This window comes from Zophobas morio, unplaced genomic scaffold (genome assembly GCF_036711695.1).
Source record: "Zophobas morio isolate AGI-343-1 ecotype UQ-CSIRO unplaced genomic scaffold, CSIRO_AGI_Zmor_V1 ptg000026l, whole genome shotgun sequence".
Taxonomy (NCBI): domain Eukaryota; kingdom Metazoa; phylum Arthropoda; class Insecta; order Coleoptera; family Tenebrionidae; genus Zophobas; species Zophobas morio.
The window spans coordinates 9264532-9276917 of record NW_026972131.1 but is presented as its reverse complement, the minus strand read 5'-3'; the positions used below and the strand labels follow the sequence as shown (position 1 = coordinate 9276917).

General features: G+C 33.9%; 1 protein-coding gene and 1 long non-coding RNA gene across 3 annotated transcripts in view; one reads left to right on the top strand and one right to left on the bottom strand.

Annotated features, from left to right (window-relative positions):
- Window positions 1-435: 435 nt before the first annotated feature.
- Window positions 436-1550, bottom strand: LOC135136010 (uncharacterized). Its single transcript, XR_010281669.1, has 3 exons — window positions 1493-1550; window positions 899-995; window positions 436-645 (listed from the first exon to the last, which is right to left on the bottom strand). It is a non-coding gene; the product is annotated as an uncharacterized LOC135136010 (long non-coding RNA).
- Window positions 1318-12386, top strand: part of LOC135136007 (protein EFR3 homolog cmp44E-like) — a 37363-nt gene continuing 26294 nt past the window's right edge. Inside the window, exons 1-3 of one of the 2 annotated variants that reach the window (XM_064065119.1) lie at window positions 1318-2117; window positions 2427-2782; window positions 9683-10728. In XM_064065119.1, coding sequence (XP_063921189.1) covers window positions 2033-2117; window positions 2427-2782; window positions 9683-10728 — 1487 coding nt within the window. In that variant the 5' untranslated portion in view covers window positions 1318-2032. Of the gene's footprint in view, window positions 2118-2238; window positions 2357-2426; window positions 2783-9682; window positions 10729-12386 lie in introns of those variants that run through there. The other variant, XM_064065120.1, reaches the window with a different exon arrangement.

Here is a 12386-nt window from a genome sequence, read left to right as displayed (position 1 = left end):
GCTTCTCCGGTGGGAATCGAACTACACGTTTATCGCTTGCCGGGCGGGTGCCCTTACCACTAGACTACAGAGGAACTTATCTTTCTCCGCTTACCGACCTGTTATTGTGCCGCCACAACGGTACTAACTTTTTTCTTAGCAGAGGAGTAAAGTACCACTTTGATTTTTATCAAATCTGCAAGAGTTTTCTTCCAATAACGAAAAAACCTTAAAACCACTTACATAAGCACACAACGATTTTTGCTGGATTTTAGAAAAATAAACTTCTGGAACATCTTATAAAAGAAAATCCAGCATATAAATATATTTTTTAAAATGTAATAACATAAAATCTTACAAAATAACTGAAAATGTGTTTTTCTTGAAAAAACAATCGAACTAATCAGGTTGTCTGCTTAGTCCTTGGAGGGTAGGTTAGGTATATTATTTGGACGTGTTCTATCATAATTTTCATATACCATTTTATGGACAAACAAAAAGTTGAAAATTGTTAACCAGTGTAAAAACAAAACTTCGAAATGTCAACATTAATGTCTTCCACCATTGATTAAATACATATATATTTAGTCAATGCTTCCACGGTGGTATTTCATATTTCCTCCACCATCTTTCCGTCTTTCTCGGGTATACTTTGTCGTAGTCCTTCTAAAAATACCACTGCCGTAGTTACTATAATATTTTAAACCAAGTTCTGCTTTAAGTTACATTATAATGCAACTATATATTTATACACCGTGTTTCAAAATGATTTTCATCTAGTCGCCTATAACTGCAGATTTTCATTAAGGGAAAGATAGGACTAGAAGCGATTTCAAAGCTAACTAGATGAAAATCATTTTGAAACACCGTTTATATTTGGGATTTCAAAAAAATCTTGTTATAACTTCATAATGTATACCTGTTCATATTTCGATCCTAAGAACCCGGCGCATCCACCGAAATGACATTTTACAAAAATTAAAGTTTTTTTCTTTTTAAGTTTTCTATTATGCATCCTAAAAGAAGAATTGTATAATTTACACTTAATTAGTATCAAATAACTTATTAGTTTTTGTTTATAACTACCGTCTCATAAATAAATAATGATTGAGCAGTAAGTATATAGTTATTTACTATTAATTAAGTTAGAAAATAAACACGTGCATTTGTCAGAAGACCAAAAAAGACGAAATAAAATTGTTTAATTAAAAAATTTACAACCTGCGTGAGTTTAGGAACATTGGAGCGTGGGTTCTGTAGAGATGAGATAAATCAATATGATATAAAAATAATTAATAAAAGCCCATTCTGTTGTCCTCTGTGAATAAATCAGTACACCCAAAACGCCCACATTTGATTTCGAAAGGTCAACCCTGTTTCCACACAAAATAGGTGTGCAAAGGCCTTAGAATTTTGAAACAGAAGCAACAAAGGCAAATGGTAGAAAAAGTAGGTCACTTCGTTAAAAAAAAGGCTTTGAAAACCTACATTGTAGTCCGGAAACTCTACTCACGCTCTAACACAATTAGCCGAAACATAGCCCGAACTTTTTCGGTTTTTCAGAGTCACGCAGTTTCCTCCAGCGTGTAATTTCCATGTAAAACTCTTTCTGGGCATGCGATCACGAGCTTGCTTTGGCATGCGCGCACGATAAAAAGAAGCGAAAAGGGTTTAGTACCGTGATAACAGTCGATGGTTGTGCAGTCCGGACCTGTAAACATGTCCTTGTGGCGTCTCGATGTCTCAAGTCGATCGTTACCAAAACAACGCAGCCATAATGTCTAAGAACCATAGAAGAGGAGCCTGTAGATACCACGATCGTTAACATTTGAAAATACATAAGTTCTGTTTCAATACTCATTACTGTATAATTTAATTAAAGAAAACCGCCAGTCATAAAACAGCAATAACCTTCAGCTCCTTTAATTATCTACCTTTGATGTTAGCTATTACGACGCCACAAAGTTCACAAATTCTGTTTGCCGTGATGACTTATCGCAGTTCTTTCAGTGAATATTAAACGAAATACAACCAGTATTTTTTTTTTTTGAAAATGTCTTTCATAAAGTGCTGTTTCGAAGCTCCTGAGATCAGAGAAGTCCTCGACACCTTCGCCCAAAAATGCACGGACGCTGGCTGTAAGTACCAAAAACCAAATTTTTTGAATCGAGAACTTTAGCGGTATTTTAAATTATTCACACCAAAAATAATCGCACCTCGTTCGCCTTCGACCCAACAGGTGCCGCCACCACTGACCTGCAACATTTTGACAGCGGCTGACAGATAACAATCAATCAGTTGTCAGCTTGTCAAATCCCTAATCTTATTTATATTTTCAATAATTTCTGATAAATAAACTAAACTAAAATGTGTCATGGTAAGCGAGCTGCTTCTTATCACTTTCTTATCAACGAAAATGAGTTTCTTAATCGACTGTCTGTTTTCAGGCTGCTGCGGGTGTTGTAGCGCATTTAGGCCAAGGTATAAGCGATTTGTTGACAATATATTCCCGGTCTACCCGCAGGATGGACTCGTTAAAAGTAACATGGAGAAGCTCACATTTTATGCCCTCAGTTCTCCAGAGAAACTCGATAGGATCGGAGAGTATATGTACCAGAGGGCGGCTAGAGATATTTACAGAAGGCGGTATGGATTCGTTATTATCGCAATGGAAGCTATGGATCAGCTTCTGTTGGCTTGCCATGCACCCACCTTAAATCTTTTTGTTGAGAGCTTTCTCAAGATGGTGCAGAAATTGTTGGAATCAACTGAACCAGAATTGCAGATTTTGGCAACACAGTCGGTAAGGATCATTGAAGCGTTTACATAGTTAATGTTATTTGGATACTGATTTGAATAATTTTTTCATTACACTGATTATATCTACTTATACATTAAATTGATTTGATGTTGGCATGCAATAAATAACTATGGCTAATATTGAATATTGACTATATTGATCAAACATGAATATAAAAAACTTATTATGGATGTATTGTATACTGGGAATTTTTATTTTAGTACCATTGTAATACACTACAAAGAGTAATATTGAACCTTTATGTTTCATTAAGAAAAAGCAATACTCATAAAGTTTGTGTTCAGTATCTAAATACATCAGTGTTTGTGCTGTAGACTTGATTACAAAACATGTCAACAATAGCAGGCCCTAGAAAATTTATGAGCCTTTTGTTGTAACCAGTAAAACATTCTGTAAGAACTTCATAAAATATTTTCATCATTATTTTCATTATCAGCATTCAATAGTGGTCACAGAAATTTGGCTGTTTAAAAACCCTACATTTACTATTTTTTATACAGAAATACTTTTTTAAAAATTATTAGACGACTGAAATTATAAATATTTAGTTAAATTTTGAAACGACTAAGTGTAAATCACAGCTCTATAAATTCGTCTGTATGTTTTCTGTGTAAACAAGGTGCTTGTTTGAACATATTAACATCACTGGATAGACTTTCGTTTGTACCTGTTATCATCATGTAATAACATTCATTTTACTGACATGTACGTTAGAATGAGTTTTTACACAATTTTGATTTATGGACTGAACAAACTTTTAAAAATGTGACAAACATAATTTCTATAAATTTGTGTATTGAATTAAGTTTAGAAATGTTTATGTTGTAATTTTTTATAAAATATTATATAAGCCTTTTTAAATAAACGTGACAAAATTTATCATTTTTTCTAATTTTTTGATAAAAGTGACTTAAACATTTTTTGTTATTTCGGATACAATGGTATTTTCTAGAGACCCTAGATATACTTTCGAAAGTACATATAGGGACTAGTATTTTCTAATATTGCGTTACCAGGATTATATTTTTGGTTAGATTTTGATACAGTAATATGGGAACAACACTATAATTTTCTAATATTTACACCTACCCATACTTTCACTTTTCGGGAAAATTGGGTGCATGCTTCTAAAAAAAATTCTGATTATGCCAATTTGTTACGTTTTGTGTATTTATAGATTCGACTAAAAAGTGCATTCATCACTAATGCAGCATTTTGTTGCACACGAGTTCGTAGAGTTCAATCAATATGCCCGGGTGAATCATCGTTCGAAAGTTGTTGGAAGATTTAAGTGGGATTTATAAACTTGCTGTTGACGTTGAAGTTCCCACTGACGTTGCTTTTAGAGCTGAAAATTGTCATTTATAAACTCCGTTGTCAAGTTGCCGTTGATAGTAACTTTGATGTTCAACTTTTGTCGTATTTAAAGAAATTGTAGACGAAAGGTGGAGGATTTAAGTTGGTTATTATAAAAATTTACTATTTTAGTAAATTATATATAAAATACTATTTACTATTTTAGACATGTTTTAAGTTTCTTCTAAAGCCAAAGATTAGGGCCCACCCATACCCGCCCTGATCTTGATTCTCAATTGTGGTGAATTTTTCATTCATTGTCAGATCTAGAGGCGGGGCTTAATTAAAAAATCCATATTTACCTACAAAAATTTACCATTTTAAGTGTCTTTTAAGTTTCTAAAATTAAAAAAAAAGCTTGAGATGGGGTGGGTGGGCGGGGTTTATATTGTGCCTGTTTTTCTTAATATATGTCCAACATATGTATATTAAGAAGAAGTGTACCGAACAACACGATACTAAAAAAAAAAGTGTTATTTCTGGAAATTCCAATGTCTATGTATACACTTATTTCAGAGAATTTTTGCGTAGATTGAAGAAGTTTTATTTTTTCAAAGATCATTATAGTGGGATAAGTAAACTGAGAGCTTGCAATTTAAAATTTTTTTATCAGGCAAATTCGTATAAAATACACCACTGAAAAAATTCAAAAGAATTCTATTTAAACCCTATATCATTTATCATTCCAAATTTCAGTTTCCTACCTTTTCAAATAAATGAGTGATTAATGCTGGTTGTGTATATCTGTTTGTGGATTAATTATTCTAAATTTCGGACTTCCACTTTTCACTTTTTCAAATAAGTGAGAAATTGACGAATGTCGAAATTCAAGGTTCCGATTTCAGAGGGTACAGAATATAAAATTTCTGTTTTTTTGTTTCCATCTATGTGCGGTTTGTACGTCTACTGAAAATGGAATTGACCTCGGTATGAAATTTTAACTGTATTTTGTTATAAACTGGGTTATAAAACGTTAACCAAAATTTGTACTCTTATCCCTTTCAAAATTAGATGACGTCATCTCAATTTCATTGAAGAAAAATATGTAATAGTTAATAGTTATTTATGATATAAGTGTTAGAAGTGCGATTTTATTTTGTGGCTGTGGAAATTTTGGGAACCAACCACACGAATAAAATAAAATCATTTTTAACATGAATATCATACATTATTTTTTATACAAACACTGTAAAATTATTAAATAGATATTTATTTGAAAAATATACTTTAATGGGTCTCATGTATTGTAATAAAATGATTCTAGATTTTTTTTTCCTTCCAAGTGTAAGCTAGGGAAGTATAGTTATTGAGTCCATCGGACGAATTGCTACTTTCATATTTTCTCGACGTTTCATGACCCCTAGGAAGTGATCTCCCGTTTCCATCCATCTGTCTGTTTGTCTGGCGTCTGTATCAATTTTTATTAGAGACGTTTAGTAATCCGAAACTGCTGGACCGACCGTTGCCAAATTTTGTATGTATATTAGGAATATCATGTAGATGGTTAAACGCTCACCAAAATTTGGTTAATCATCCTCACCAACAATTTGATGACGTCATTTCAATGAATTCTATTTTAAAATGATTTAAATGTTGTGGTGTACGAATTCGCTTTGAGTTTTTTCTTAAACGTCCAAATTTTCGCAAAAAGAACACAGTATAATTATATTTTGCCTATTTTCGTAATATACATAGAATTCTTTAAACTACACGTTACTCAAAAACATGTTTTTAATTTCTTGTAAAGAATAAGTATTTTGCCGTTAAGCTCCGCCTGCTTGGTTCACGACGAATATAAAAAAATCATCACAATTGAGATAGGGCGGGTGGGCGGGCTTACATTTAACCTTTTTATTTTAATATCTGTAGACTTCTTTTCACAACATGAGGCTTAAAACATGTTTAAAATGGAAAATTTATATAAGGAAATAGCGATTTAGCAATTAGGTCCCATAATTGCAAAATCCATATTTCCTTGCAAAACTGTACCATTTTAACCATGTTTTAAGTTTCTTGTGAAAAGATGGCTACGTATAGTAAGAAAAAAAGGCAAAATATAAGCCCCGCCCACCCGCCCTATCTCAATTCTGATGATTTTTTTATTCATCGTAAGTCGAGCGGAACAGCTTAATTATAAAGTCATTATTTTTCTACGAGAAATTACCATGTGAAATATGTCTTTAAGTAATCGTGTTATACAAAGAAAACTAAATGTATTAATTAAAAAAGAAAAGCCCCACTCATCCTTCTCGATCTCAATCGTGATGAATATTTCATTCGTTGTCAGACCGATCGGTGGAGCGTAATTGCAAAATCAATATTTTCCTATACAAATTTACCATTTTAAACATGTTTTAAATTTCCTGTTGTGAAAAGATGACTACACATATTATGAAAAAAAGGCAAAATGTAACCCCGCCCACCCGCCCTTTCTCAATTGTGATGATTTTTTTTTATTCGTCGTGAGCCAAGAAGGCGGAGCTTAACGGCAAAATCCTTATTTCTCTACAAGAAATTAAACACATGTTTTTCAGTATCGTGTTGATCAAAGAATACTATGTATAGTAAGACAAAAATAAAGCCAAAGATTAGGCCCCACCCATACTCGCCCCGATCTCGATGCTCATTTGTGGTGAATTTTTCATTCGTTGTCTGATCGAGAGGCGGGGCTTAATTGCAAGATCCATATTTGTCTAGAAGAATTTACCATTGTAAACATGTTTAAAGTTTCTTGTTCTTAAAAGACGACTACGCATATTAAAAAAAGGCAAAATATAAGCCCCGCCCAACCGCCCTATCTCCATTGTGATGATTTTTTGTTAATCGTCGAGGTCCAATTGATAAATTTGATAAGATAAGACTGTTTTTGGCATTTGACATTTTCGACCATTTTTCAACATTTCCAAAAATTAGTTGAAGACATTTTTTTATAGATTTCGATATCCAGAAGTCATTTTCGGTATTATTAGTTGTCCCTCTCACTCGACAGAAGAACATAATTAGCCCCGCCCACCCACCTTCTCTCCTTTTCAGTGATTGATTTTATGCGATCTGAATGAAATGAATGAGCTTAAACTTAACAGAAATAAAATTTGTGATTGGAATGAGAATGGGTGGGTGGGTGGGGCTAGTACTTGCTAAGATAAGATTGACTTTGGCAAAAAACATACCCTCTAAAAAAATAGGGGTTGGGTGGGCGGAGCTTGAAATTTGATAAGATAAGATTGATTTTGCACTTCTCAAATTTTCGACCATTTTTCAACTATACCCTTAAAATAGTTGAAAACATTTTCTTGTAAATTTGAGATCCAGACATTATTTTCGGCTTCGTTTCTTTGGAAATTCCTACCGTTTTTCCAAAATTGGTAGTTGAAATATAGCGCTTTTTTCTACTTTTTTCACATCTTAGATTCTATTATTAGTTTCCACTTCCACTAGACAGAAGGTTGCCACTTCCACTAGACAGAAGAACATAATTAGCCCCGCCCACCCACCCTGTCTCTTTTTTAGTGACTGATTTTATTCAATCTTAATGAAATAAAACTAGTCGTTAGAGAGAGAAGAGGGGGCTGGGCGGGGTTAGTACTTGCTAAGATAAGACTGATTTTGGCAAATGACATACCTTCCAAGAAAATAGAGGGCGGGTGGGCGGGCCTAGTACTTGCTACGATAGGATTGATTTAGCCAAATGACATACCTTCTAAGAAAATAGAGGGTGGACGGGCGGGCTTAGTATTTGATAAGATAAGACTGATTTTGGCACTTTTGACGTTTTCGACAATTTTTCAACTATTATACATATATGAAAATTAGTTGAAGACATTTTTTTGAATATTTCGATATCCAGAAATCATTTTCGGCTTCGTTTCTTCTGAAATTCCTATCGTTTTTCCAAATTGCTAATTGAAATATAGCAATTTTTACAGTTTCGTCAAAATAGCTCTCTATGAAATTTTATACGTGGATAAGAAAAATAATTATTAATTTTTGATTTTTTTTAACTCTTTCACATCTTTGATTCTATTATTAGTTTCCACTTCCACTCGACAGAAGAACGTAATTAGCCCCCCCCACCCACCTTCTCTCCTTTTCAGTGATTGATTTTATCCGATCTGAATGGAAACAATTCTCTTACACTCATGTTATGTTATTTGCCAAAATCAGTGTTATCTTGCCAAATACTAAGACCGCCCACCCACCCTCTATTTTCTTAGAGGGTTTACTATTTGCCAAAATCAGTCCTATCTTATCAAATACTAAGACCGCCCACCCCCCTCTATTTTCTCAGAGGGCATGCCACTTGCCCTAATCACTATTATCTTATCAAATACTAAGCCCGCCCACCCGCCCTCTATTTTCTTAGAGGGTATGCTATTTGCCAAAATCAGTCTTATCTTACCAAGTACTAAGCCCGCCCACCCACCCTCTATTTTCTTGGAAGATATGTTATTTGCCAAAATCAGTCTTACCTAGTCAAGTACTAAGCCCGCCCACCCGCCCTCTATTTTCTTGGAAGATATGTTATTTGTCAAAGTCAGTCTTATCTGGTCAAATACTAAGAGCTCTATGTCCTTGGAAGGTATGTCATTCGCCCAAATCAGTCTTATCTTAGCAAGTACTAAGCCCGCCCACCGACTCTCTATTTTATTAGAGGGTGTCATTTGCGTAATGCAATCTTATCTTAGCAAGTAATGAAGTTTTCATTTGTTGACAGACCTAGGGGCGGAGCCTAATTGGAAAATCCATATTTCCTTACAAAAATTTACCATTTTAAACATGTTTTAAGTTTCTTAGAATAAAAGAAATCATCACAATTGAGATAGGGCGGGTGGGCGGACTTACATTTGGAATTTTGGATGTACTTTAACGATATCACGTAAATAGTCACATCCTAACCAAACATTTTTTCTTCATTTTCACCAATAATTTGATGACGTCACCGCAAAATTTTGCTAGATATATTCTATTTAGATTTTATGTAACAGTATACTTCTTGTGATTTATTAATCTGCCCTTATTTTTTCCCTGAGACATGTAGATTTTTGGGGAAAAAATTAAAACGATACAAAAAAAATCTTAGACAATAAAAAACTGACTACAAAATATAATGGGTGTGTTGGGAAAAAAAATCAAAATTTGTATAAGAGAATTTACAATCTACTTGAAATTTAACACATATTTAGAGGTTACCATCAGCTTGATATATCACTAGCCAAAATTTGTGTATCCATCCCCACCAAAATTTTGATGACATCACCTCAAATGTTTTGTAAATAAACTCCTTTTTAAAATGTATAACATAATATACTTCTGTACGTTTAGTTTATTCTTCTACTCATGTCTTCAGTGTGTAGATTTTGGAAAAAAATCTAAACTTTTACATTCATCGCGCTTCCAAAGGCGAGGACGACATTTTTTCTGCAGTATTTATCTTACGAATTGTACTAGAAAACAAGAAATTTTCTTCTTATAAATATTTGATAAGTTGATTGAATTTATTTTTAAATTTAATTTTATTTGTTTCAGTTTGTCAAATTTGCGAATATCGAAGAAGATACTCCTTCTTATCACCGCCGATACGATTTCTTCGTAAGCAAATTCTCAGCCATGTGTCACAGCAGCGAAGGCGACCAAATTCGAATAGCAGGCATTAAAGGTCTGCAAGCAGTAATTCGCAAAACTGTATCAGACGAGTTGGTCGAAAACATTTGGGAACCGGTCCATATGGACAAAATCGTACCCAGCTTATTGTTTAACATGCAGAACGCACGTTTCCTCAACGACACAACAGAGTCAATTCCCGAGGATCAAACCGATCCTCCAATGTTGGCCGAAACCTGTATGAGAGAGCTAGTAGGACGGGCTTCCTTCGGTCACATCAGAGCCGTACTCAAACCAGTTTTAAAACATTTCGACTTGCATAAGCTTTGGGCGCCAGACAGCAATCCGAACTCGAACGAATTTGCGATTCACACGTTCAGAATAATCATGTTCTCTATACAAGCTCAGTATTCGTACACCGTAGTGGAGACGTTGATGGCTCATTTGGACGAAAACGTCAAATCTAGTCCAATCATACGTACCAGTATTGCCGGAGTTTTGTCGAAAATTATTGCCATAGCTGCCGGAGAAAACGTGGGACCAACTGTTTTAGAAATCATCAATTCGTTATTGAGTCATTTGAGAGATTCGGTTAAACATGGCACGAGTATGACGGAAGAAAAGCAGTATCAAGAGGCGTTAATAAATGCTTTGGGCGAATTTGCCAATCATTTGCCTGATTACCAGAAAATTGAAATTATGATGTTTATTATGAACAAGATTCCATTTCCTTTGGTGGATAATCATACGCCAGCGGATAATTTGTTACAAAGTATTTTGTTGAAGAGTTTGTTAACAGTCGGTACTAAGTACCAAACGATACATTTAAATGCTACATTCCCGGTTTCGTTCCTGGAACCTTTGTTGAGGATGTCGTTAGCACCAGATCCGGATATGAGGTTACTGGTACAGAAGATTCTGCACACTTTGATCGATAGGCATCACAATTTGGAGAAGTTGTCTAAACCAACGTAAGTATTACCTAGACGAAATATCAGCTTATTTGACATATCCAATAATACAGTAAACACTATTGAGTTATTTATATAGGTAACAAAGGTGAGAACAGAGAAACAAACTGTTTCACTGGAACTGACAACAACTTTCATTTGTTAAATAGAATGTTCGCCTGTTTGTAACATTTTTAATTTGTCGTCCTTAAAAGAAACAGTGGCGCCACCATCGTATTTTATATAAACTATTAAAAGTAGAATAATGCGAATGGGTATATCATTCACCATTGTAAAACTGTTCTAAATTATTTTTGCAAGTATTTTATTAGTTTGTCTTGAAATAAAACATATTTCCAGCTTTCAACAGTGTATTATGTTGTTGAAAGTTTATTTAAAAAATTGAGAATTTTGGTCAGAAATCGTTTTTATTTACAAAATAATTGACTTCCGGTTGTTTTAATATCCCTTGTGGGGCATGCATTAGTCTTATCTAAACAAACGTATTTTCTATCAGTGGGTTCTACTTCTTTCTATACCGACTAAATGGGTGTGATTTTAGCTATTTGTACTTTATATTTTAGGTGTCTGGAGTTTTTCGAAAAATTAAACATATTCACGAACCAAACCATCTCGTTATCTATCACAAGTCACAATAATTTCTTGTGCAAATATTTCGTTGAAAAAAATTGGTCGAAAGTTGTGTCGACAGAGCTTCCCTCGCTTCTGAAGTAGAGTGAAACATATCCAACATTTAAAAAATATATATAAAATTTGATTTTGCGGCTTTTATGTTTTTTGAAAACCCCCATAAGTTGAAATAAACGTATGTAAATATGCAATGCTAAAGTAAATGTAAAGATCACGTATTTCAACTTGGGTTGGTGCAGTAATACTAATAATAACATATTATATCTCCCCCACACACCAAAATTTTGGGAAAATGGAGTGAACCGTCCTTGAATTAATCAATAAAATAGATTAATTTATTCATGCAAATGTAAAAAATGTATTTTTTCGGCAAAATTATGACATGACGTCATTAATTTTTTTGGGGGGACAAAAAGATATTTTGATTAAAAATTTCTCACGCCTGCAATAACTTCAAAACGTCTGCAAGATTTCAAGACATTCGGTTTTGCAGTTTTTGATTTAATAAATAAAATAAATTGAGTCATTATTATTTTTTTGCATCACCCTGTATAAACAAATCGAAAAAATATTAATGCAAAGACAATAGTTTCAAAAGTGTGCGGCATACTTTATAGAACAATAGACAAAGCAAGCTAAGAATGAGAAACGATAGTGCAAACAAAACTCAGGCGGGCAGCTCTTTGTGCAAGTGGCTGCCTGGCTGCAAGTCATAAATTAGTGAAACGCCCGGAAATGGCCAATTTTGTATTTTGCACAATCTCGAGATCATATGTGTCAACAAACGGTCAGTCGAAGACGAAATCGTATTTTTGTAATAACCAAATTAGAAACATAAATTTTATTTTCCGTTACATTTAGACCACAAGGGGTCCATTAACTTCGAGGGCCTGATGGTCCAGCATCACAAGCATATAGTGCTATCTGAGCAATATGCGTAGTGTTTAAAATGTTGATGTTTATACATCGGAAGAATGTCACGTAGACATTTGTTTGATTTGAATGAGTTTATCTCATAAGCCCCAATT